This window comes from Elephantulus edwardii, unplaced genomic scaffold (assembly GCF_000299155.1).
Source record: "Elephantulus edwardii isolate Elephantulus edwardi_28Jun2011 unplaced genomic scaffold, EleEdw1.0 scaffold00148, whole genome shotgun sequence".
NCBI lineage: Eukaryota > Metazoa > Chordata > Mammalia > Macroscelidea > Macroscelididae > Elephantulus > Elephantulus edwardii.
The window spans coordinates 954,744-980,721 of record NW_006399898.1 but is presented as its reverse complement, the minus strand read 5'-3'; the positions used below and the strand labels follow the sequence as shown (position 1 = coordinate 980,721).

The following is a 25,978-nucleotide window of genomic DNA, read 5'->3' as shown; positions in this document are numbered from 1 at the left end:
TGTTCTGTGCTATTGAGTCATCTAGGATGATACATAGTGACCCTATAAACAATGGCTCTGAACCTTGCCCTATTCTGAGCCAGCGTCAACGTCTCTGACACACCTGACCCCACTGCCACAGTTACTGTGTCAGTCTATCTGAACCAGGGTCTTTGTCTTTTGAGGTGACCTTCTACCCTTGCAAGCATGATGTCCCTCTCCAAGGACTGGACCCTTCTGACAGCATGGCCAGACTATGTCATATAGAGCTTCAAAATCCCCACCTCCAAGGAGTAGTCTGGTTACCCTCTCACATTTTCCTCTGTAGTTGACTGCAGGAGGTCCATTGTAAAGTAGATAATACTGTATCTCCATGCCGAGCTTATATGTATTTGTTGATGCTGGCAAAACCTCTTTGGAACTAGATTAGATGTGTTGCCTGGTAAAACCTCGGAATGGGAGTGTCATCCTTGAGGTATGTGGCCCCGTAAGTGAGCACCAAGGTTAAAGGGACCACTGATGAGAAAGGCAGTTTCTGAATACATGGTTGCAGATTCACGTATAGAGCGATCCAGGCCCTGCCTGGTTTCTTCCACTTTGTGGACACTGCATTTTGCCCACATTGACAGTTGCTGGCCTCCTGCGTCCAGCACGTCTCTCAACACCATTTTTCCAGAAGCATGTGCCTATATCCCGGCTCTGTGTCACATTCTGGTCGTTCTCAGCAATATGTGAAACTTCCCCATAATGCTGTCGCACACATATGAGATGGCTGTGGAGTGTGAGTCACTGGGAAGCCCTGGTGGTGGTACGTGTTGGCCTGCTAACCAAAAGGGCAGTGGTTCAAGCCCACCAGCCACTCTGTGGAAGAGACATGAGTGTTTTCCTCCTGTTTACAACCTTGAAAACCCAACAGAGATTTGCTTTCAGTTGGACTCCAGGGTAGTGGATTTTTTTTTTTTTTTACATTGGTGGTAAGCCAAAACATGTAATTGTGACATTTACTTTGTTATTGTGGTCAGGACGGAGCCCTGCATCTTGGAGGACTCTTGAACACTGTGGGCTGGCCCTGCTGGACACAGCTTTCTGAGCTGTCGACCCCCGAGAGCCATTGCCTGCTGAGAGGGGCGTGCACCTCAGCAGGCTAGTTGATGCCACTATCCTGCACCCCATCATGGCTGGAGGCCTTGGGTGCAAATTTGGACCATCTTATTTCTTTATAGGACTGGATATCATTCCTGGTCCATGATGCGGCAGTACTCCAGATGCCATTGGGCAGCCAAAGGCTCCCTTGGGGGACCAGCCTCTTGAAAGCAGTACTTTTCTAAGGGATGTCATTGCATTCCATTACTTCTTTTTGGGACATTCTGGGTGTGGTTGACATAGCAGACTTTGTAACAGAGAGCAGGTGCGTATTTGTGTGTGTGTAAATGTGTGAGAGAGACAGGAATAGAGAGAGACAATCAATAAAGGTATTATAACATTTTGAGGCTGGCTTGAAAGGTAATATATCATCATAGGTTTTTTTTTCTTACTGTTGTTGCTCTTACACACTTAAAAAATTACTACCTTTTGATTCTTGTAGTTTGTAATGTGCCATCCTATAGAAGGGAAATAATTCTGTTTGCTAGAAACAATATTGAATGAATCATCTTATACTGTTATCATTAGTATTATTCATTGCATTCTTATTAAAATAAATATTGATTTTTATTTGGGGAGGGCTCCTTATTGATTGAGGTTAGCAGGCAGGGAAAGCTTTAAGAATAATGGATTTTTTTTGTCCAGCACAACATAGTACACTTTTCTATAAAACAAGATAATGTATTTGTCTAGCTTTATAAGGAGTATTCCACTTTTAAAAAGAAAATTATTTTAAGTGGTATTTCTCTCTATAGGGCATTCTTTTAGCTTATATTTTCTACTATTTCCTTTACTATGGGCATAGTTGCTGTTATGTGCTATTGAGCGGGACTCATAGCGACCCTGGGAACAGATCTGAACCATGTCCTGCCCTGTTCCATCCTCTTTCCCTCTGACATACTTAACTCCACTGCTGAAGCTACTGTGTCAAGTGATCTTACTGAGATTGCTTACCGTCGTCCACTTTACCAAGCATGAGGTCTCTTTCTAAGATAACATAATAACATGCCCACAGTATACAAGACAAAGCTTCATAGTCAAACCTATTGTAGCAGCAGTTTTTCTCCTTTATTCTAGGGATTATGGAGCACCTTCGTGATGCGGTAGCTGAAGCACATGGCTGTTAATGGAAAGGTCAGCCTTTAGTGCCCACTAGCCACTCCATGAGGCCAAGAGGAGACATTGACTTCTGTGAACACTTGCAGCCTTGTGGGGAGGTTCTGCTCTGTCCGTCAGGCACTCTGTGAGCCGGCATCAATGCAAAGGTTTTATTTGGGTAGCACAGTTAAGTGTTAGACATTAGGAGATAGCCTGTTGATTATGAAGGGGAAAAATAGCTATATGTAACCATGAGATGGTGTCTGAAGGAGAATTTAAGAAACTGCATCCAAGTACTCATATGTTCAAATTAATAGACTCTGCAGTTCTACCTTTAGAAACCTCGTAAAAGATGTAATCAGATGTATCCCTTTGTAATTGAGGGGGAATCAGTGTTTACTTTTAGAGGACCGGTTAGTTGGATCATTAATGATGGAATTCTACACTGACATTAGTTCATATAGTTCATGTTGTGGGAAATGTCTTCCTCAATGTTCTGTGAGGTAGAACAGATAGCAGCACCATGACAGACACACAGTGAGAATAACAGACAGGGAGAAGAGGGATCAAAACAGTATTCATTGAAGTTGGATTTAATCAAAGATGTCAATCTGCACATCTCCGAAGTTCTACAAACCCCAGGCAGGATTCTGTGACTTGGACCCACCCAGACGTGTCAGATCCAGAGTTACCGTTTCAGGAGTAGATGGTGGGAATCAGCTCACTTGTCATTTCAGTCAAAGGCACAGGCCATTTAGTCAAGAACAGCAGAACACCTCTGTTTTGGTGGTTCTTTAACCTTGATTACAAGCTTGCCTGGTTGATTCCTCCTTACGTGGTTGCCACTATAACAAAATAAGTACCACAGGTGGGTGGCTTTCGTGCACAGAAATGTGTTCTCTCACAATTTAGGAAGTCTGAACTCAGGTTGCTTGTTGTAGGGGAAGGCTTTGTTAGTCTGTCTTTGGGGAAAATCTTTCTCATATTTACCATCTTTGGGCCTCATGTTCCCTGAAGTTCTCCATGTGTCTTGGCACCAAACTTCTGGATCTTCACAGTTCCTAGTGCAGGCGCTCAGAGTTCAAAGGATAAACTCTATTCCTGGCTCCTCTATCCTGGTGGTAGTAGTCCTTCAGGTTTCTGTAATCTCTTTTTTATATATTGAGGGAGACTGATTCAAGATACAGTTTAATCTTTCATAATGCCTCTGATCCTGCCTCATTAACATCACAGAGGTGAGGATTGACAGCACATGGGATAATGACATCAGCTGATAACCTGAGAGGGAGGAAGATCATTCCATGATACTGAGAACCAAACCCTAGCCAAGGTCACACATATTTTGGGGGTGTACAAATTAATCCATAACACCTGTTCAGAGCTTTTTCCAACTCACAGATCCTAGAATAACAAATTCTGAAGTGACACATTTTTTAATTGGCTTATTACAGTCATTTATATACATTGTGTTTTATACAACTGTTCAGATACATTGTTATATAATTACCACTGATCTAGGCCTATTATCTCCCTTTCTCTTCAAGTTCTCATATGTTTTCTATTCCTTTACCCCACCCTTCACCCACTAGCCTCTGCTCTCAGTGATTTTACATCTTTCCCCCTCTTTTACCCTCCTCTCTCCTTTTCCTTTTGAACATTTCTACATGTCTTGCTTAGTTATCCTCCTATTTTCACAAGTGTTCTTACGTATCATTTGTCCTTATGAGACTGTTTTGTCTCATTCAGCAATAATACTCTCTAGTTTATCCCAAAGAAAGGTGACCCAGCAGAATGTGGAAACTACAGAATAATCTCACTGATTTCACATGCAAGCAGGATTTTACTGAAGATTATCTAAAAACGACTGGAACAGCATATCAACAGAGAACTACCAGAAGTCCAGGCTGGGTTTAGAAGGGGTCATGGTACTAGAGATATTGTAGCAGATGTTAGATGGATCTTGGCTGAAAGCAGGGAATACCAGAGGAATGTCTATTCTGTGTTTCATTGATTATGCGAAAGCATGTGGCTGACTGAGAAGAATGGGAATCCCAGAACACTTGATCGTTCTAATGCGAAACTTATACTTGGACCAGGAGGCAGTCGTCAGAACAGAGCAAGGGAACACTGCATGGTTCAAAATTGGGAAGGGCGTACACCAGGGATGCATTCTATCTCCATACCTTTTCAACCTATATGCAGAGCAGATTATCCAGGAGGCTGGGCTCTATGAGGAGAAATGTGGGGTCAAGATTGGTGGACGATTTATCAGCAACCTGCGTTATGCGGATGACACAACCCTGCTTGCTGAAACTGAAGAGGACCTGAAGCGCCTGCTGCAGAGTGTCAAGGACTGCAGCCTACAATATGGATTGAGGCTCAATGTCAAGAAGACAAAGATTCTCACCACTGGACCAATTGGCAGCATCAGGATGGATGATGAAGAGATTGAGATTGTACGCAGCTTTAGTTTGCTTGGCTCCGTAGTCAACAGTCTTGACACCAGCAGCCAGGAAATTAAAAGACGCATTGCCATGGGAAAGTCTGCTGTTAGGGACCTCTCCAAAGTACTGAAGAGCAATGGTGTCTCTCTGGAGAATAAGGTGCGTCTGTTACAGGCCATGGTCTTCGCAATCACTTGTTATGCATCAGAGAGTTGGACAATGACCAAGGAGGATAGAAGGAGAATTGATGCTTTTGAGCTGTGGTGCTGGAGAAGAGTGTTGAGAATACCATGGACTGCTAGGAAAACAAACAGATTTATCCCGGAAAGGGTTAAACCGGGTGGCTCCTTGGAGGCAAGGATTCTGAGGCTCTGTCTAACATACTTTGGACATGTTGTGAGGAGAGACCGGTCCTTGGAGAGGGACATCATGCTTGGGAGGGTGGAGGGACGGCGCAGGAGAGGAAGGCCCTCTATGAGGTGGATTGATTCATTGACTGGGATAATCGGGATGGGAGTGTCAGAGACAGTACGATTGGCACAGGACAGAGTGGAGTTTAGGGCTGTTGTACATAGGGTCACTATGAGTCGCAAGCGACTCGATGGCTCATAACAACAACAACAGTTTATCCCATGTTAAACAGTATTTTATGAAATCATTGTTCCTTACTTAGTGCTGCATGTTGTGATTGTGTACCGTCAAGTTGGAACTGAGCCATGGCTGACCCTCCAGAGGGTTTTCAGGGGCAGTTAATGGCAAGAGATGATATTGACTGTCCTTTTCCCATGGAGCACTGGTCTGGTCTGTAGTTCTGATTATTTGCGTGTTTTCCCCTGGTTTTGATGTTAGGGTTGTACTTGCTTCATAGAATGACTTTGGGAGTATTCCATCTTTTAATATTTTTTTGCAATTTAAGTAGAATCGGTGATAGTTCACCTCTGAATATTTAGTAGAATTCACCCCTGAAATCGGCAGGGCCAGGACTTTCTTTTTTGGCGGAATCACTTTATGATCTACTCAGTTTCTTCTTTTGTGATGAATCTGTTCAAGTGTTCAGTTTGGGTAATATGTGGTTTTCTAGGAATTTGTCTCCTTCCCCTAGGTTTTTTAATTTATTGTAGTATTTTCTTCTTTTTTTTTATGTTGTTGTTCTTAAGTGCTGTCAAGTTGTAGACGACTCAGAGCGACCCTATGAATGAAAGACCCGAACACTAGTATAACCTTTCATCATTTCTCCAAGTTCATAGCGTTTCCAGAGGCAAGCTATTTTGGAAGTAGATGCCAGTCCTGTTTCCAAGCTTGCGATTGTAGTAGCTTTTCATAATATTCTGATATTGTCCATTTAATTTCAGCTGGTTCCGTTGTGATTTCACATCTTTAACTTTTTATTCAAGTTATTTGTGTCTTGTTTTTATTTTCTTAAGTTTGCCACTGATTTGTCTATTTTATTAATTCTTTTAAAGAACCAACTCCTGGTTTTGTTGATGATTTTATTTGCTTTTCTGTTTTCCATCCCACTGATTTCAGCCCTTCTCCTTAGTTTCCTTTGTTCTAAAGGTTGTGGGATTAGGTGGTTGTTCTTTTCATGTTTGCTGGAGGTGTGAAGTAGTTCATTTTGCTTACCACTATTATTAAGCAGTTTATTTATGTGTTTGCTTATTGCTATGAACTGACCCCTGAGGACTACCTTAGTTGTATCCCAGAGGTAGGATGTATTTTTATTTTTATTCATTTTGAGAAACTTTTTAAATATCATATTTAAAATTTTTTCTATAACTGGGTAGTGCTCAAGAAAGTTGTTCTTTAACTTTCAGGGTGTTTGTTTTTTTTTTTCTCCCTTGTTAATGTCTCTTTGTAGATTTGTGGTCTGAGAAGATACTTTGTATTATTTAAATATTTTTTTAATTTGTTGAGGCTGCTTTAAGTGCTAATAATGTCATCAGTTCTGGAGAATGTACTATATGCACTTGAGAAGAAAGGATATAGAGTTTTTGTTGGATGAAGTACGCTGAATGCTTCTATGAGGTTGAGTTGGTTGATTATATAGTTTTGTTCTTTTGCATCTTTGTTGAGTTTCTTTTGATTTGATCTATTCTTTGATGATAGTTTTGTGTTGAAGTCTCCTACTATTGTGCTGTTGTCTGTTTCTTTATTCAAGTTTGTTTACCATTGTTTTTTGTATTTTGCAGGTCTGTCATTAGGTATGTAGGTGTTGTGTCCTATTAATCTACTGTGCCTTTAATCATTATTTAGTGCCCTTCCTTCTTCTTAGGTTAGTTTTCATTCTGAAGTCTATTTTATCAGATATTAGTATTGTCATTACAGCTTGCTTATGGATGCCACTCGCTTGGTATTCATTTTATTTCTGCCCTTTGATTTTTAGTGTATCTTTTCCCTTATTTCTTAAATGTGTCTCTTGTGAGAAGCCTGTTGATAGACTTTGGGGTTTTTTGGTCCATTCTGCTACTCTTTTTCTCTTAATTAGTGCATTTAATCTATTCAACACTGAGCGTAATTACTGATAGGTCAGCTTTTATCATTGCCATTCTGGTGCATTCCTTTTTCTGTTGTTCTTGGTTACTTTGGTCCATCCACTTTCCTCTGCTGTTTCTGTGTGAAGGACTTCCCTCAGTATTTCTTGTACAGTTGGTCTTATTTTCACAAATCCCTTAAGTTCCTGCTTTTCTGCAAATGATGTGGTTTCTCCGTCATATTTACTGGACAGCTTTGTTGGGTGCAGGGTCCTTGGCTGGCAATTGTTTTCTTTCAGCCTTGTGTAAATGCCATCCCATTGTTTTCTTTCTCACATGGTTTCTGCTGAGAAGTCAGTTTAATTTAATTGGCTCCTTTGTAAATTTTTTTTCCCTCTCCCTGCTTTTAGTATTCTATCCTTTGATTTTGGGGAATTTGACTATGATATATATGCCTTGATTTTGTCTTTTTGTGGTCTAGTCTTTTTGGTGTTTGCTGAGCTTCTTGAATGTATACGTCCTTGTTTTTTAGGATACCTGGGGAACTTTGTTCTAGTACCCCTTCCACAATTTTCTCAATGCTTTCTCTTCTCCTATTGTGAAATTCCAGTCACATGTATGTTCTTTTGTTTGCAGTCTTTCCACGATTCTAATGTTGGGGTTTTATTATTAGTAGTATTATTATTATTTGTTTTTCTTCTTGTAAGTTCCCATTGATATTCTTGTCTTGCTGATTCTCTCTTCTATCTCTCCTACATTTTTGTGCCTCCATCATGTTGAAAATTTTTATAATATCAGTCTTGATATTCTGGATCAAATTTCCATGCTTCTCTGTTGTTCCTTGAACTGTAACACTTTTCTTATGAGAAATATAAAGCTGCCACTTTTTAAAGTCTGGTAGCATGTTGATATTTCAAGATGCTTACAGCTTCAGTTAACAGCATCGCTCAAAAATTTGGAGTTGCAATACTCAGTCATTTGTGATTTTTCAAAATTAGGTTCCACCTAATAGATGCTATTATTAGGTCATTACTTCCTAATAATTAGCTAATTTTGAGACACCTCATTTTAGTACAAGCTCTCTTTTGTTCACTTACTTGATGGTTTTAAGTTTTAATATATGTGGCTTAGGAATACTGTAGTGTTTGATTGCTGGGTGTGCTATTGGGTTAATTTTTGACTCACAATGACCAATATAACAGAGCAGAATGTCTTGTAATATTAGAGCAGTCAGACAATCAAAAGACGTGTTGCAGTGGGCAAATTTACTCTCAAGGATGCCATCAAAGTATGAATGAGCAGGGATGTCAATTTAAAGCCTGAGGTGCACCTGACTTAAGCCATGACATTTTACATGGCTTCATTTAGACAATAAATAAAGACCAAAGAAGAATTGATGCCTTTGAATTGTGATGTTGGCAAAGAATATTGAATATACCATGAACTGGCTAGAAGACAAATCCCTCTTTGGAGGAAGTACATCCAGGCTGCTCCTTGGAAGTAGAGGTGGTGAGATTCTGCCTCAGACACTTAGGCTGCCAGGAGGGACTATGCCTTTGAAAAAGATACCATGCTTGGAGAACTAGAGAGTCCATGAAAGAGAGGAGGATTCTCAGATCGATTGCAGAGTGACTGTCACGGTGGATTCAAGGATATCAGAAATCATGAGGCTGGGGCAGCCTAGGACAAGGTTTAGATCTTTGTTCATATGGTTGCTGTCAGTTGTAGTTGATACAATGACATCTAACAACATTTAACACAAACTCTCGTTGCTCACTTGCTTGGCACTTCAACATTCTAAAAGTACTTACCGGAGTGGAGTGGACTGGACTAGGAGTGCTGTGAGGGCTGATTGTTGTTGTATACGACAGTCAGTCAGTCAGAACCAACCCAAAGCTCACTTTTCAGTGGATTCTGAGAGGCAGTAAATTGCATAGGAAGAGATTGCCCATTTTTTCTACCATTGAGCAGCTGGTGGATTTGAACTGCATACCTTTGTGTTGACAATACATTTCCATATCACTAAGCCACCAGAGCCTCCTAGGTTGATTGTGCCATTAAATAAATGTTTTTATTTGTAGTATTATCAACACTGTCATCTTGTGGAGCCAATGAGTGGGTTAGAACCAGTAACCTTTCACTTGGCAGTCAAGTACTTAATTGTTGAACCTCCAGAGTTCCTTTTTGCATATAAAATGGATTGCCTCAAAATTACTTTCATTATTAAAAACATACTCGAAGTCATTGCCATAGTCAGTACCAGCTCATAGCTGATTTTCTGTTGGGTTTCTGAAGCTGTAAACTGCGTGACAGGAGATTGTCCATCTCTCTCCTTCAGTGGTGCTGGTGGATTTGAACCACCGGAGAGGCACAGCCTTTGTGTTAGCAAATAGCACTTCTCCCTACCAAGAACAGATTTCCTGTTTCACTAGTAGGAGATGTTTTACTAAGGCATTTTTTATGTTGAACCATAAGAAATGGCTATTTTTTAGGACATAAATGGTTGAATTGTGGTTGAGTATCCACAGTGTCATGATACTTGAGCCATGCTCCTAAAGCTGTCCTTCCAAAACCTGTTTCTGCACATCTCAGATGCTCCTTCCCTGCTTTTGGTGGCCGTGTCCTTGTTAAGAGTCCCCTCGCCTTGCCTGTCAGGAAGGAGCAAGGGGAGATGGAAAGCTGGGAAACCTATTTGCATTATTTGTCCCATGCAGAAGAGTGGATGTGGGGACAAATTCAATCTCATGGCTAGTGACCACGAGTAATGATGATCGATGGCCCTTTAAATGTTGAGGCCCACCTTGTCTTTCCTCATTTGTTCCGGAGAGCTGTTTCGTCATCTCGGTCACCGCATCCTGATTGTCTCATGTCTCTGCTCCTCCCTCTAGGTTTGCGGTGGCCTTCACAGAGTCCATGAAGGAGTCGGCACAAGCGCAGTGGGTACGTGTTTGCTCCCCGCCTATGTCAGTGTGCTTGGGAGTCGCAGGGCAGAGCTTACCAGCTGCTGAACTGGCCTGTGTCCACGCCACGGTGCTGTGTGCTGTTCCCTCCAATGGCTGGTTTTATTTCTGTGGAGAGCTCACAGATTATTCCTTTTTTTAAAATGTTGCCCAATCTTTAGTGTTTTGTCTGCTTCTCTTGCATATGCCAAGGTGGGCCAGCATAAAGACTGCTGGGAGGGGTGGTAACACAGCCCCATCCACAGCGAGTCTTCTGGCCTTGGAGGGCCAGCTGAGCATCCTGACTTTGGGGACCAAAGGACTTGGTACCTCAGTGCATTCATTCACCTATGAGCTCTCCTTTACATACTGTGCGTTAGGTGAGTTACCAGAGCAGATTGGTGTTCCCCTCAGCAGTTCCGACACACCGTGTTTGGTGCCATTGATCGCAGTCCCCTCAGTGTGACAGCTTTCTTCCTGCCTCCTCTTTGCCACTTCTTTGCTTTCATTGATCTTTCCTGCCCCTTCCTGCCTTTGGCACTTTCTCCCAGGGCAAATGCTGCCCTTTCAATCCCGTATGGTTAGTTTTTCTGAGACATGTAGACCTTCCTGGTGTTACTCCCCATAGAGACCTGTTGTTTTCCTATTCGTTTTGTTTTCTAACATTGTTCATAGTCCCCCTAGTCTTTGTGTTTCCCTTTTCTACTTGTCTGTCTTTCCTGCACCTTCCTGCCTCTGAGCATTCTCTCTCAGCAAAGGTTGCGCTTTTGATCTCAAATGGTCGAATGTTGTAAAGGTTGCATTTCCCCCTGGAAATTATTGATCTGGTTTTAAGCCTGTCTTTTGTTTGCCCCTTCACAGTGAGGGCATGTCTGGGCCTCATGGAGCTGACACAACACTGGAAAAATAGATGCATGCTGATGTCCTCTATGGAAAGTCCACATGTTGGCTGTTGCCTGGTGGTGCAGACCTGTAAAGTGCCATTGTACCCAGCCTGGCTTGCCCTACGCCCAACCAATCCCCTGCTGTGTACAGAGCTATTCCTGCATCAGCTGGCGGTCCTAATGGGTGATTTTGTAGGCTGTTCTGCTGTCTCAGAGGTTCTAGATGTCTTTGTCAGGGTTCTGGAGACAGAGACAGCCCAGGTCTCACACAACATGTGTGCACACATGTACATGTATGTGCTTTGAAGACTGACATATGCCTGAGTCCAGCTATGGCATTTTCATCCATCTCATGGTGTGTGAGAGCTAGACAGTGAATAAGGAAAACCGAAGGAATCATGCCTTTGAATTGTGGTAAAATGTATGCTGAGCAAATAATTTGAGAAGCTGGACTTTACAAAGAAGGGTATGGCATCAGGATTGAAGAAAGATTCAACAGTCTGCTTTATATAGATGACACAATCTTGGGGCACTTGCTGCAGAGGACCCAGGACAGAAGTTTTCAATGTGGAATTCATCTTACCATCAAGAAAACAAAAATCCTCACCACTGGGGCAGTTGGCAGTAGCATGACAGATGGAGAAAAGATTGAACTTGTCTGTGATTTCATCTTGCTTGGATCCACCCTTGCACCCGCAGTCAGGGGAGACACAACATGGGGAAGTTTGCTGTCAGGGACCTCTCCAAAGTCTTGAAGTGCAGTGATGTCAGTTTGAAGACCTACATGTACCTGATTCAAGGTACCATTTTCCTATTCTCCTGCTTTGGATCTGAGAGCTGGACAGTGAGTAAAGATGACAGGAGAAGAATCGATATCTTTGAGCTGTGGTGTTGGAGAAGGATGCTAAGTATCCAGTGGACTACCAAAAGAACAGATATATTTTGAATGCAACTAGAATACTTCTTGGAGGCAAGGATGGCAAAGCTTTACCTCACATACTTTGGACGGGTTGTTAGAAGTTATTCCTTGGAAAGGGACAGAATGCTTGGAAAGGTGGAGGGGCAGTGAAAGCGAGAAAGGCCCTCAATGAGATGGATTAGTGCAGTGTCTCTCTGGCAGACAGTTAAAGTGTATCAGGGACGATAAGGATGGTGCAGGATAGTACACGGTTCATACCTGCTGTTCACAGGGTCACTGGGAGTTGTACTTGACAGCACCTAACAGCAGTAGTAGGGAAGGTGTTGAATATACCATGGATTGACAAAAGAACGAACAAATCTGCCTTGAAAGAAGTGAAATGATGTTCTTTAGAGGCAATAATGAAGAAACTTTGGGCTTGTTTTCAGGAGGAACCAGTCCTTGGAAAAGTAGAGTTAGCAAAAGAGAGGAAGACTCCTCATTGAGATGAGTATGGATTGACACAGTGGGTTTGTGCATGGAGGAGATGATGAGGATGGCACAGGATAGGGCAGGGTCTCCACCTACTGTTTGTAAGATTGCTGTGAGTTACAGTTGACCTGGCAGGGTCTAATGATGTCAGCAACAGCGTGGACTGGCAGAAGTATGGACAAATCTGTCTTGGGTGAAGGACAGTCCCGGAGCTCCTTGGAGGTGAGGATGGACCATCAGAAGCCTCCTGTGACTGTCTGGGCTGTAGGCTGAGGGGCATTTGAAGGACTGGAGCCTCTGGCAAACATTTTGTAGAGAGACTGAATCAGTGGAATCTGCTGCTTTGAGGACAATGGCAGTGCTTGCTGTCAGTGATCACACTGCAGGTTTCAAGCAAAAATGGGAATTTTGGAAAGGCACCATCAGGTTGGCAAGAATACTCAGAGACTCCTCTGATACAGCCAGCGGTCATCTTAGCAAATGTGATTTTTATGGATGTAAAATAATGAAGCATGCCAGCATTGAGAAGTCAGTGTGACTCAGGGGCCTGATGTCCTCCAGTTGGCTGACACATGATGGCACTTGGTGTGGTCTCCAAGAAGAAAACTGACCCAGACCTGACTCAGTCCAAGCCCAGCCCCTGGCACCAAGTAGATTCCGAGTCCTGGTGACCCTCCATTGGTTTCTGGGATGAGACCACCTCGTGATGGGTTCCCATGACCAGCCTTCCAGTGAACAGCTCAACTCTTGATCTAAAGAGCTTGTCACAGCACTCCATCCTTCCCCACGGCTGATTCAAGAGGCTGATTGCCATTTACCATGAGTCAAATCAAGATAGAGCCCTAGACTGGGGGAGCACAGATGCTCCAGTGTCCCTGCGGAGACAGACACTAAAGGCAGCCTCGCCGTGCCCACTGTGTGCTCGCTCTACCAGGACCTGACTGCCTCCTTTCCTCATGTCTCTCTGGCCTGTCACCTTGCCCAGGACCCTTCCTTGCCCCTCCAGAATTGGCGTACCCTTCTCCATTCATTGTCTCAGCATGTTCTTAACTCTTTCAAGATCAGACTCTCTTCTGCTTTGAAGGGTTTTTTTTGTTGGAACCATGTATTTTCAGTAATGAAGAACATTTTGAATGAAATGGACAACATGGAGGTAATAATGGATTTGGTTACAGTGGGTGGGACACATGTGTCCCATGGAGTCTGTGGGTCCATAGTTAGTCGATGAGGTCTGTTTCTTTATATTCATGAAGTTGTACAGGCTCCCACAAGATGACAGCACACTAGAAGTGGGATTGAAGGCTCCCGCTAACCTCCGGAGGTAGAAAATTTAAGTGGGCACTCTGTATCCCACTGGTCACAGAATGATTAATGTGAATGTTTATTGTTTCTCATGACTCCTTGTATCATCTGAACATCTCTTCTGGCCTGGGTCATTGTGGGAGGACTGGACCTGCAGCTATGATGGGAGAGATCTGGGGTTTTTTCTTGTATGTAGTCTGTCTTCAGAGAAGGCACCCACTCTTTCTGATATATTAACAAGCAATGGAGGGGGCTAAAAAAGGGGACTTGAAGGGAGCACAGATAGATAGATGACTTGGGTGATGCTATAACAGGTACTCCAATAAAAGCTAATGACGTAATGGAATTAACTTTTTATTGATATAGTTTAAACTTGAGGAAGTTAACTGTGAAATAGGAGTAAAGACTTGTTTTAAATACAACTTTTTATAATTTTTAATTTGGTATAAGTTTCCGAGTTCAGCCACCTAACTTTAGAGGATTAATTTTTGCAAATGAAAGGTTGGTGTGTAAAAAGCAAAGAGGTTCGTTGTTACCGTTGCATTTTTGAAGAGACCACATTTGTGTATTCTGGCCATATTACTGTTTTTGATTAATTAAGCTTTGCTCTTCAGTGTAGTGTCACTAACTTTTGTTTTTAATTTTGTATTCTGTGTTTTAATGAGTAGGCTTCCCTTGGTTTGTAGTTGAGTTAATCCGACCTAATTATTACCAAGCCGGGATCAAATTTCACTAATCCCAGATTAGAAAGATTTATGGCATTTGCTGCTTTTCATTTTTGTCATTTCAACAGAGAGTATGTGTAGTTTATGTAGATAAGAGTTTTGAGGATAATATCTATTCCAAAACTTGTGTTTTCTCAGCTACAATTAATGAGCACTGATGAAAGATGTTACAGAAGAATCTTGATCAAAAAAGAGGGGGTACGTGTAGAACAGGTTTTTAATTTTTACAGAATTCAGAATTTCTGGAGTTACTGAGACTCTGGAGGGAATTCTGAAACTATGGTCCCGAGATAATCTTGAACTCGGAAACCACAAATCAGAAAGATCTGCTAAGCTCTCTTTAAACCGAACTATTTGAGTGGTCTAGCTTAAATAGTAAAGGATGTCTGCCCCGAGCTCTGTGTGCTTTTTAAAGCTCTCTGTGTGGGATCTGATTGCTCACGGCATCTTGAAGGGTTAGATAGGAAGCCTGGGGAGAGATGAGTGCATGTCTGGAAGGGAGGGTGAGAACGGCTCTCCAACTTGACGGATGAAATCAGTGTTGCTGTATTGCCCTTGTGGACAGTGTTGGATTGGTGGGCGTTTCGCTGTGCATTTTTTAAAAAAACAGCACAAGGCTGTTGACTTGAGGAGACAGAAACACAGCACGCCCTCTCTGCTAGCACCATTGCATGGAAGTCGAATGTGGACCACAAACATGAACCTTCTTTCTGAATTTTCTACCAGCCACATCTACTCAAAGAGACTGTAACCAGCCACATGGATTTTAACAATATGTTTTAGGGAACCTCCTGCCCAAAGTTAACCTCACAGTTTGAAGGTATGGTCCCCAGTAGTTTCACTGATGATTCTTTTTGCTGATTTAGAGGGTACCACAAACCTCCTTTGGGTCTGGCCATTCCCTCAGGCTCCCAGAATCCACAGAGAACTGTCGTTCCTAGGCACAGATTATCCTGGGGAAAGGATGTCCGCTGTAGCAGGTGGAGGGAGACAGAAGGGGAACAGGTTCTGTAGTCCCAGTCGCGAGGCTCCTGGGTCCCCCTCCTCTGAGGGAAGGAGCTGTACCCTCTAAGGGAGCTGACCTGCACAGTCTGTCTTATTGGGGCAAACTAGGTCAACTGTGGTCTTCTTTTTCACCTGACATGGGCACTCCAGGCCTCCCATCCAATCGTGACTGACCGCCATCCTTTCCAGAGAAGGTGTGAAACAAGCACCCCCCAGGACGGAGGACGCAGACCAGCCCTCACTTTGAGCAGGGCCAGATTCCTTCCTACAAGCATGGGCTTAACAGAGCTTGCTTATTTACCTGAAACACTGTGTCAGTTACTATGGAGATAATTTTACATTTTATGTGTGTGTGTATCTGACTGATTTTCAGTATTATTTTAGTTAAATTTTCTAGAGCAAATTTGTTTTCTTTTAACAACGCATACACCTTTTATAGCCTAACATTGATTACCATCCTCATGCTGTAACAGCACTCATCCCAATTCCTCACTGGGTTCACCAGTTCCCTTTGTCCTTTTTCCCCATCTCTTACTAGCTTCTGAGTGTCATCCTGAGAAAATGATGCCGTTTTGTCGTGTATGGTTGACTTGAGTATGTGTCGCTGGTGTTACTACCACCTTCAAGGCCTGTCTGTTGTTTGGCTGAAAGTTGAACCAGAGCAGTGAGTTCAGCTCCAGCCTGATGCTTGTTCATAGTCTCTATCAGACCAGCAAACCATCTTTTTTAGTATTTTGCATTTCATTACACATTTTCCCTCCTGTTCCATCCAGGACCTTCTCTTGTAGTCCCTTTAGAAGTGGTCAGCAGTGATACTTGGGCACCGTCTAGTTCTCCTGGTCTCAGGGTCACGGAGGCCAAGGTTCATGTCGTCCACTATGTGCGTAATTGTATCCACAAGCCTTTGGGTTTCTTCCCTCTCCTTTGCTCTGGGTAAGGAGAGAAGATGAGTTGCATGGATATTTTTTCTGAAACGGAATCCACTGTACCTTCTGCTGTCACAGCAGTACTCAGTTGAGACCAGCTCCATTTCATGCTCTCAATGCTACATGTGTCCAGGGGTTCATACAGGACAGGACAGCTCGTACATGTGAACACACTGTCCAGTTAAGCCCAATTTACAGTGACCCTAAAGGTCAGAGCAGAGCTGCCCATAGGGTTTCAGAGGCTGTAAATCTTTATAGGGCAGCTGCCTCATCTCTTCTTGTACGGAGCCATTGATGAGTTTGAATCACTGACCATTCAATTGACAGACAAACACTAAATCTACTACACTACCGATGTTCCTCCACACATTTTGGAGGGGGGGGGGGGATTGTACTTAGCTTTTCCACATTCTCAAAAACATTTACTCACATGGTATCCAGCAATATGTGGTCTGCCGGAGAAGGGGTGCTTTGTGGTCAGGGATTCATCTCTGCCCTTTGAGGAAGTGGGGTACTCATTTAGAAACGATGTTTGAGGGGCTATGTTTATGGTTACCTTTCTATCTTAGGATGTCTCCACACATGATTTTTTTCAGTGGGGTTTGCCCCAGCCTTGATGGGACACAATAGGTGAGTTGCTACTTAGTGAAATACACAGCCCCCTGGGGACCCTGCATTGTTAACTGTTATCACTCAGGCTCAGCACCACAGATTCCTGTGGAGTGTTTGTGTTGAATCGACTTGATGGCAGTGGGCTTGTATTTGTGGTTGGTGGTGGTGTACTGTTGCTTTAGAACAGATCCATAGCTGACCCTCCAGCAGGTTTTCAGAGACATTTAATTGTATGAGAGGAGACTGCCCATTTCTCTCCCACAGAGCAACTGGTGGTTTTGAACTGCATGCCTTTGGGTTGGAAGCACAACTCCTTACCAGTAAGCCACCAGAGCTCCCTAAGGCTTATACTCAGTGGCCATAATTCTTTTAAGCAATTGGCAACAATTTTATAAGATTTTTTTAGCAGAGTGTGAGCACAAATTGTCATCTAAAACTTTTTTTTGCAATGTTCAGGGCATAAAATTGTGTATATATTTCAGAAATTATATTTATTGTGGGTTCTTTCACAGAAAGTTTAATTTCTGTACGTTACCCTCCTAACCACCTGTCCAGGTGCTGTCCAAGTAGATTCTGACTCATGGTGGCCAGGTTAACCTCTAGGTACATTAATCAAAGAAGGGGAAATCGCTTTGCTGTTGCTGTGTGTTATTTCTGTCATAGAACCTACTTGAAAGTTGTGAATTCTTACTTGGATTTCCTGCAAAGTCAGCTGTAGGTAGAGATAGCCATGTAATAGGAAAAAGCCCAGGTGACGTGGGGAGTAACTGTGTTGACGTCTTCCCTGGAAGGACTCCGTTTAGAATCACCAGCTGCTCCCTGGAGGAAAGATCAGGCAGTCTATTTCCATGAAGTTTAAGCCCTGGGAACATGTAGAGGGCTGCCCTGTGCTGGGATTGACTCACCAGCACTGGATCTAAGATGTATAACAGGACACTGGCCTTTTTTCTCTAGTAATGGACCAAATTAAATAACGGTTTCCCAACAAAGCCAAATATATTTATAGATCTCTATGCAATCAGACAGTGAGTCCTTCTCTCTAGCATTGAGCCAAATTAAATAATGGTTTCTCATAGTAAAAATGAAGAGCTCCCTCTCATCCCCCCATACACTCAATCTTCTTTCTCATCTCACATATTGATTAGCTAATCGGCCAAGACGAGTGGTCTACAAGGACTTTGACTCTTATGTTATTTCAAGGCAAGTGAAACAATAATAAATATTGAGCAAAGAAAGTAAATTTGTATTGAGAACATTTTAATTTAGAAAGTGTTTGTTTGAAATCAATATAAGTCCATTGGATTAGGTCAGGTTTGTTTTTATTATTATTATTACAAAGAATAAAAAGAAGCCCATTTGGCTCTGTACTGTGACTGTTCTTGGGTAATATTTTAAAATTCTAATGTGTTCTAAGATGTGGCACAGCTGGTGGCACAGCATATAAAACACTCAGCGGGTAACTGCAATGACAACAGTAGAAACTCTCCAGCTGCTCTGTGGGAGAAAGATGATGTAGTCTGCGTCCGTCAGATTATAGCCTGGGGCGCCCCTGGGCCAGATCCACGCTGTCTGCAGGGTCACTGGAAGGTGGAATCCATTTCTATGGCAGTGGGTCTTGTTTTGTGAATAAGAGACATAGATGCCTCTTTAAGGGTTTGGGTTTTTGTTTTGTTTTTTAGTTGTTAGGAGTTTAGGGAGCTCTGGTGGCTGTAGGTAGCAGTTGCACTGCCAACCCAAGGGCAGGTGTTTTGAATTCACCACCCACTCTGACAGAAACATGGGTAGTCTGCTCTTTTGTGATTCACTGCTTTTGGAAATCCACTGGAGAATCAGTACAAGCTGGTTCCGACTAGATGGCAATGAGAGAGAAAAGAGGGAGAAGAGTATAAAGAAATAATGCTGAGGCTAAGTGAAGACCAGCAGAAGAGTCCAGACATTTCCTCCTAGAGACAGCTCATTCTGCCTGTGGCGTTTAGAGGAGCCAGTTCCTGGAGAGGTACAGTGAAGGAGAGTCAGTGAAAAAGAAAGCGGAAGATCCTCAAGGAGATGGACGCAAGGTCTGCAGCACCAGATTTACATACAGCAGAGTTTACTTTGCAGTATAGGAGTGGTGGTAGTGGGCATCCTTGCCTGGTCCCTGTCCACAAGGAGAATGCCTTCAGTCCATCCCTGTTGAGAATGATGTTGGCTCTTAGTTTTGTATATGACTTTTCAATATGTTGAGGAAATCTGTTTCTATTTTGGTGAGTGTTTTAATCAGAGAGCAGTGTTGATTTTGTTGAAGATCTTTTTTTGCATCAGTTGATAAGATCATGTGGTTTTTGTTCTTTGCTTTATTAACATGATGGATTACAGTAATTATTTTTCTTATGTTGAGAATCTCACTTGGTCGAGATGAATTCTTTTGCTTTATATACTGAACAGGATTTTGTTAAGGATTTTGGTGTGTTGGTTTGTTTTTTATTTTGCTTTTCTTTTTAAATTTTATCTTAGTAATCACAGCATCTTAGTAAGTGACATCTGTGTTCTTAAAAGATACTGGTTTATAGTTTTCTATTTTTGTGGTGATGTCTTTGCCTTGTTTTGATGTTATGATTATGCTTGCTCCCTAGAATGACTCTGGGAGTGTTTCTTTTTCTATTTTGGGGGGACAATTTAAGTAGAATTGTTGCTAGTTTGTCTCTAAATATTTGATAGAATTCATCCATGAAGCCATTTGGGCCAAGAGTTGTATTTTTTCCTGTTTCTTATTTTATAATTAGCCTGTTCAAGTATTCACTTCTCTTTGTGTCTATATGGGCAGAATTTCTAGGAATTTGCCCACTTCTAGTTTTCACATGTATCGGAGTATAGCTTTTTAGAATATTCTAATATTGCCCATTTACTTTGAACTGGTTTTGTTGTGATTTCACCTCTTTCTTATTTGAATTATTTGTATCTTGTTTTTTTGTTAAAGAGGCTTGTTTGTTTTCTTTGTTAGGGTTAACCTTTTCAAAGAATAACTTCCTGGTTTCAATCATTTTTCTGTTTTTTTCATTGATGTCAATCTTTATTCATAAAATTTCCTTTCTTCAATAGGCTGTTGGTTTAACTTGTTCTTTTTCTGTTTGCTAGAAGTATTGGGATAAATAGTTAATTTTGCTCCCTTTTTTATGTGTTTGCTTATTGCTGTGAACCAGCCCCTTGAAGATCTTAGCTGTGCCTTAATTATATTCTACAGGTTTAAATATGATGTATTTTCATTTATTTAGGGGAACTTTTAAATTTTGTTTGTTTTCTTCTATAGCCCAGTAGTGCTCAAGCAAGATATTTTTTTTTAGCTTCAGTGTATTCTTTTTTCCATTGTAGTCTTGTTGTGGTGTGAGAAGATACTTTGTATTATTCCATGGTTTTTAATTTGTTGAGGCTTGCTAAGTGTCACACTGTGCAGTTAATTCTAGCAAATGATCCCTGTGCACTTGAGAAGAGAGTAAATGGGTCCTTTATTGGGAGAAATACCCTGAATACATATGAGGTCAAGTTGGTTGATTGTATAGTTTAGGTCTTCCATGTCTTTGTTGAATTTCTTTTGCATTGACTTGGTCTTTGTTGAGAGTTGTGTGGTAAGTCTCCTACTACTATTGTGCTATTTCTTTTAGGTCTGTCATTAATCATTGTTTTACCTATTTTGTAGGTCTATTATTAGGTGCATAGGTGTTAACTAAGGTTATGTCTCTTGATCTGTTGTGTGTTTAATCATTATATAGTGTCCTTCTTTATCTCTTATGCTGGTTTTAATGCTGAAATGTATATCAGAGATTAGTATTATCACTCTGGCTTTCTTATGGATGCCATGTACTTGATAGATTCCCCCCCCCCCTTGATTTTAGTCTGTATTTCTTCTTGTTTCTTAAATGTATCTCTTGTTGGAAACATATGGATGGGCTTTGGTTTTTTTTATCCATTCTGATACCCTTCCTCTTAATCAGTGCTTTTAAGCTGATTACATTAAGTATGATTATTTGACAGGCCAACTTTTATCATACTCATTTTGTGCATTCCTTTTTCTGTTGTTGCTGTTTATGTTAGTCCATGCACTTTTTTTGTTGTCTGTGTGAAGGACTTGACTTTCCTTAGTATTTCTTGTAGAGTTAGTAATATTTTCATAAATCCCTTAAATTCTTTTTTTTTCTGCAGATGACTTAATTTCTCTATCATATGTGATGGTCAGCTTTACTGGGTACGGGTCTGTGGCTGGCAGTTGTTTTCCTTCAGCCTTGTGTAAATGCCATCCCATTGTCTTCTTTCTGGCATGGTTTCTTCTGAGAAGTCAGAGCTAATCTAATTGGTCCTCCTTTGTAGATGACTTTTCCTTGTGCTGCATTTAGGGTTCTTTCTTTGTCTTTGATTTTACAGAGTCTGACTCTGAGATGTCTTGATGTTTTTCTTTGGGGTTCAAGTCTATTTGGACTTCACAGACTGAGTTGAATGTGTATGCCCATGTTTTTTTATGAAACCTGGAATATTTTATTTAGTACTTTTCCTACAGTTGTTTTTTTTCAGAGCTCCTCCATTTTCCCTCATTCTAGAATTTCAGTTGCATGTATGTCGTTTCCTTTGATGTCATCCCACATGATTCTGTTTCTTCATTTCCCTTCTGTCCCCTCTCTGGATTTTCTTTTTGTAAGATCTCATTTCCATTTTCCCTCATTCTAGAATTTCAGTTGCATGTATGTCGTTTCCTTTGATGTCATCCCACATGATTCTGTTTCTTCATTTCCCTTCTGTCCCCTCTCTGGATTTTCTTTTTGTAAGTTCTCATTGAGGCTCTTGTCCTCTGTAGCACTAGTTTTCCGTTCCATCTCTTCTGGTTTTCTTTTTTTTTTTTTTGTGCCTCTAGCATGTTGAAAAATTTCTGTAATACTGTTCTTGATAATCTGGATTGAATTTCCATGCTTTTGTGTTGTTCTTTTACTGTCTTTGTTATACTGTCTCTGGCCTGTATTGATTTTTTAAAAAATTGTTGTACCTCTTTATGGTTTCAACTATTTCTTCTATCATTTGTAGCTTTTTCAGTACTAGTTCTTAGAACACCACCTTGGCATATTTATTCTGCCTTTTTGTCTCTGGGGTGTTTAGTGGGTCTCTGATCTGGTCTGTGTTTTTTAGGGGAAGGCTTGATTTGTTTTTTTCCTGATGTTTAATCATACTTGCTGCTTCCTTGACATTGTGTGAAGTTATTCTTAGTGTGAGGTAGTTTCTGTTGTGTCTGCACAGATTGTTGTCAATTCCTTGTCTCTGTGATGCTGTTGGTAGAGCTGTAGATTGCAAGTGTTGCCCTTGACTCAGTTTCGTAGCAGTCTTCCCTGCTAGTCATCTGTGGGTGGTTCTGTTTTCCTGTGGTTTCTCATTTGTTGTACTTGGAGGGGCAGGAAGCTGGAGTCTCTCATCACTCAGCTGTATGGCTCACTTCTCTGTCCTGTCTTTTAGTTTGATGGGAGGGAGCTGTTTCCACGAGGAGTAGGCAAAGTTGGCTGCTTCTGTCTATATCATCTTCAGCATCCGGACAAGAGAGGTTGTCTCCCCTTTGAGCCGAAAACCCTTGGGGAGCTGGACAGTCCCAGGATACTTTCCTCACCAAGACTCTGTGGATTGGTGCTCTCTGTGTACGTCTGTCCTCTCCTGAAGTTGGATGGGGAGGAGGCTATTTACACCGAGCAGACAAAGCTCCTATGGATGAGGGAAAGTCCCGGGAATGCTGCCCGGATGGACCCGTCTTCTCCCCATGTCTCGGTGGTCAGTCGGTACTCCTGGTGTACTGTGGTTGGTACATGAGGCACTCTCCTCATTGCTGGCTCATCTGGCGTGGCCTGCAGGGCTCTTGCCTCTCTTCTGGCTAGGGCAGCTCAGACACTTGGGTAGTGGCCTGCAAGTCTCTTCCTCCTAAACTTTTAAGATGATTTTGAGAGCATCCTAGGTGGGCGTCTGCCCGTACTAGGGGGTAAAGGGTCCTGGAAGTCATGGAACATGTTAGGAGCTCTAGTAGCTCCCATTGACTGAGATACTACACAGCATGCTTAAGAACAAACCCCAGACCAAGCCCAGCATAGCAACAGCTCAGCCTCTCTGAGGCCTGTGTCCTGGCCTGCTAGCCCTCCCTCCACCAGGACCTCCACCCTAATGCCAGGATGCTGTCACTTCTTCCTGCATCCTTGCTCTCTTAGCAGGCCTGCTTCACCAACACCTTGATTTTTTTCCTCAAGATAGAGTTCCTTAGAGGAAAGGATGATGAAATTTTGTCTCACATGCCCTGGGCACATGGTCAGGAGGGGTGTGTCCTTGGAAAGAGACATCATGTTGGGAAGGTGGAGGACCAGAGAAAGGGAGGAAGACTCTAAGCCAAGTGGGTGGACACAGTGACTGTAACAATGGACTCGAACGCAGCAGAGGCCAGAGCAAGCAGGCTCATGGCAGGCTCTGTGACCACAGAGAATGGCTGATTGGGTCCTTCTGAGTGTTTACCTGGGTCATTAAGTCCCATGACCAAAAAGATGCACGTTCTTGGGGTTTTCCGCAGAGTTGACTCTGTTTGGTTCTTTGAGACAGACATGGATTGATAGCTTTCTGGCTCCAGCCGTTAATAGATTCTCCATTCTCATCTGGTCCTACCTTTGCTTATAACTTTGATTTTAAATAAAATCATGCTGCCATTTAGACAGGAACCTGAGATATGAACCCTTTTTCTCTGGTAGTTTTCTGACATTCATGACAAATGCCACAAGCAATAGTGCCCCTCAGGCTTCTCCCAGTGACCCCAGAGGCCATGACCAGCCCAAGGACCAGGCGTGCCTCCACGCCTGCATGTGTGGAGGAACCCAACCCTCAGACCAGAGTTTTGTTCCCAAATCTGGAGTCCTTTTCTTTTTTTGTATTCCTGAAGGCAGGGGAGGCAGAAACCCCACTCAGCACTCGAGTGGACAGTCTCAGGACCAGCTGTTAGCCGCTGGTCTCAGGACCACTGCTGCTAGTCCATTCCCACTCACAGCAACCCTGGGGGACAGAGAGGGACTGCCCATCATGTTTCTGAGCCCGTGATCATGGAAGCCGACTGCCTCTCCTTTCTCCTGTGTAGCAGCTGGTGGGTTCAGCTCACACAGTTCAGTTAGCCGACCAACACTTAACCCACTGTGCCACTTGGTCCCTCACTCTGGACCAGACTTCCCAGTTCATCCTCAGTGTGGGAGCATCTCAGGGGCCTCTTTGGTGACATGCTGTCGGCCTGCCTGTGGGCAGGTTTCCTGTTGTCCTAGTGACTCCACCCAGCCCAAGGACAGTACTCTATGTGTGTCTGACCTTCCAGAACTGCTGCCAGTGGACTGAAGCCTTCAGACACGAGCCCACCCCTGCTTTGTAGAGTAGTCTGTGAGCGGCTTGCAGATGGTCCCAGTGACGCTTCTCCAGAGAGATTCTTGTGGACTTTATGTTATTATTAAAAGCCGTTGTTCTGGGCCATGGTGTTTACATTTTTTTCTTTCCCCCCCTCTTTTTCAAAGCCCCAAGCGAAGGGTAAGATCTACGTCCAGAGTCAAGGTAAGAATTTAAAAATATTTTGGTTTGATTTTTAAGCACGCAAGTGCTTTTCACTAGGGGCACATAGCCGTGTTTGTGACATGATGAGATATATGTATGAGCTGGACTGTGATGAGAGTTTCATAGAAGGAAAAGTTAAAAAACAGTGTTTACATAAATGACCTAGTGTTAAGAAATTGCCTTGCCAACCCAGAGGTGGGTGGTTCAAATCCACTAGCTGCTCCTATAGAGATATATGGGCCATCTCCTTAGAGTGTGATTTGTAGCCTCTTAAAAAGCACTGGTGAGTTGGTTCCAACTTGATGGCAGGGATGATGGCAGTGTAAATCACTGTTCTTACCTGAGAAGCCAGCTTCCGAGGGAACCCCTGCAGGTTGTGGGATGTCACTTGTGGACCCATGTTAGCCCTCAGCCTGGATGGTCCCTCCAGCTTCCTCCTCACTGGCTGGCTACAGAATTCTTGAGGGTTCATTTCCAGACCAAAATGTTGGTTTCCCAGCATGTGGGTTTGCTATGTTGACACTCGCCTGGAGTCTGTAAAAGGGCCCCGTGGCTTTGTGTTGGACTCCTAGCTAAAACGTCAGTGTTACTCATCTACTGGCTGTTTTGCAAGAAAAAAACAGGCAGGCTCCTCCTGAAAAGACTTAACACTCTCTGTAAACTCGGTGGAGGGTTCTTGGGGTGACTGGCCAGAGGGCAGTGGGTGTGGTCCTGGTTTTGGTAACCTACTATATAGTACATCCAAAGGAACCAAAATACGACCTTGAGTATATCCCACCTGAATTTAAAAATCATCTCAACAACTGCTTTGAGGCATTGAACACCAGTGATTGAAGACCAGAGGATCTGTGCAATGATAGCAGGGATATCCAGGAAGAGAGCATAAGGACATTACAGAGAAAGAGAAGAAAGGAAAAGCCAGAACAGTGTTAGAAGAAACTATGAAAATTGCATGAGAATGTCAAGAAGCCAAAACAAAGGGAAGAGATGCTGAAGTAAAAGAACTGAATAGAAAATTTCAAAGGGAAGCTTGAGAAGACAGAACAAAATATTATAATGAAATACACAAAGAGCTGGAGTCAGAATAAAGAGAGAAGAACTCATTTGACATTTCTTAAGCTAAAAGAACTGGAAAACAAACTCAAGCCTTAAACTGCAATACTGAGAGATGCTATGGGCAAAATCTTGAATGATCCAGGAAACAGCAAAAGAAGATGGGAGGAATACAGAGAGTCATTGTACCAAAAATAATTAGTTGATAATAAAAAAAAAATTCAGAAAGTTCTACATGATCAAGAGCCAGACGTAATAACAGAAGAAGTTCAAGCTGCACTGAGGGCATTGGCAAAAAAGAAGGCCTCAGGAACTGATGAGGTATCAGTTAACATGCTTTAGGTAACAGATGCAGCCCTGAACTATCTATGCCAGAAAATTTGGAGGACAGTTGCCTGGTCAACTGACTGGAAGAAATCCTTATTTGTTCCCATTCTC

The 25,978-nt window shown here is 42.5% G+C and overlaps 1 protein-coding gene across 1 annotated transcript in view; it reads left to right on the top strand.

Annotated features, from left to right (window-relative positions):
- The window catches only part of GLT1D1 (glycosyltransferase 1 domain containing 1), a 90,377-nt gene that overhangs the window by 15,222 nt on the left and 49,177 nt on the right, over positions 1 to 25,978 (top strand). Inside the window, exons 4-5 of the mRNA XM_006894682.1 lie at positions 10,024 to 10,075; positions 24,451 to 24,487. Coding sequence (XP_006894744.1) covers positions 10,024 to 10,075; positions 24,451 to 24,487 — 89 coding nt within the window. The remainder of the gene's footprint in view (positions 1 to 10,023; positions 10,076 to 24,450; positions 24,488 to 25,978) is intronic.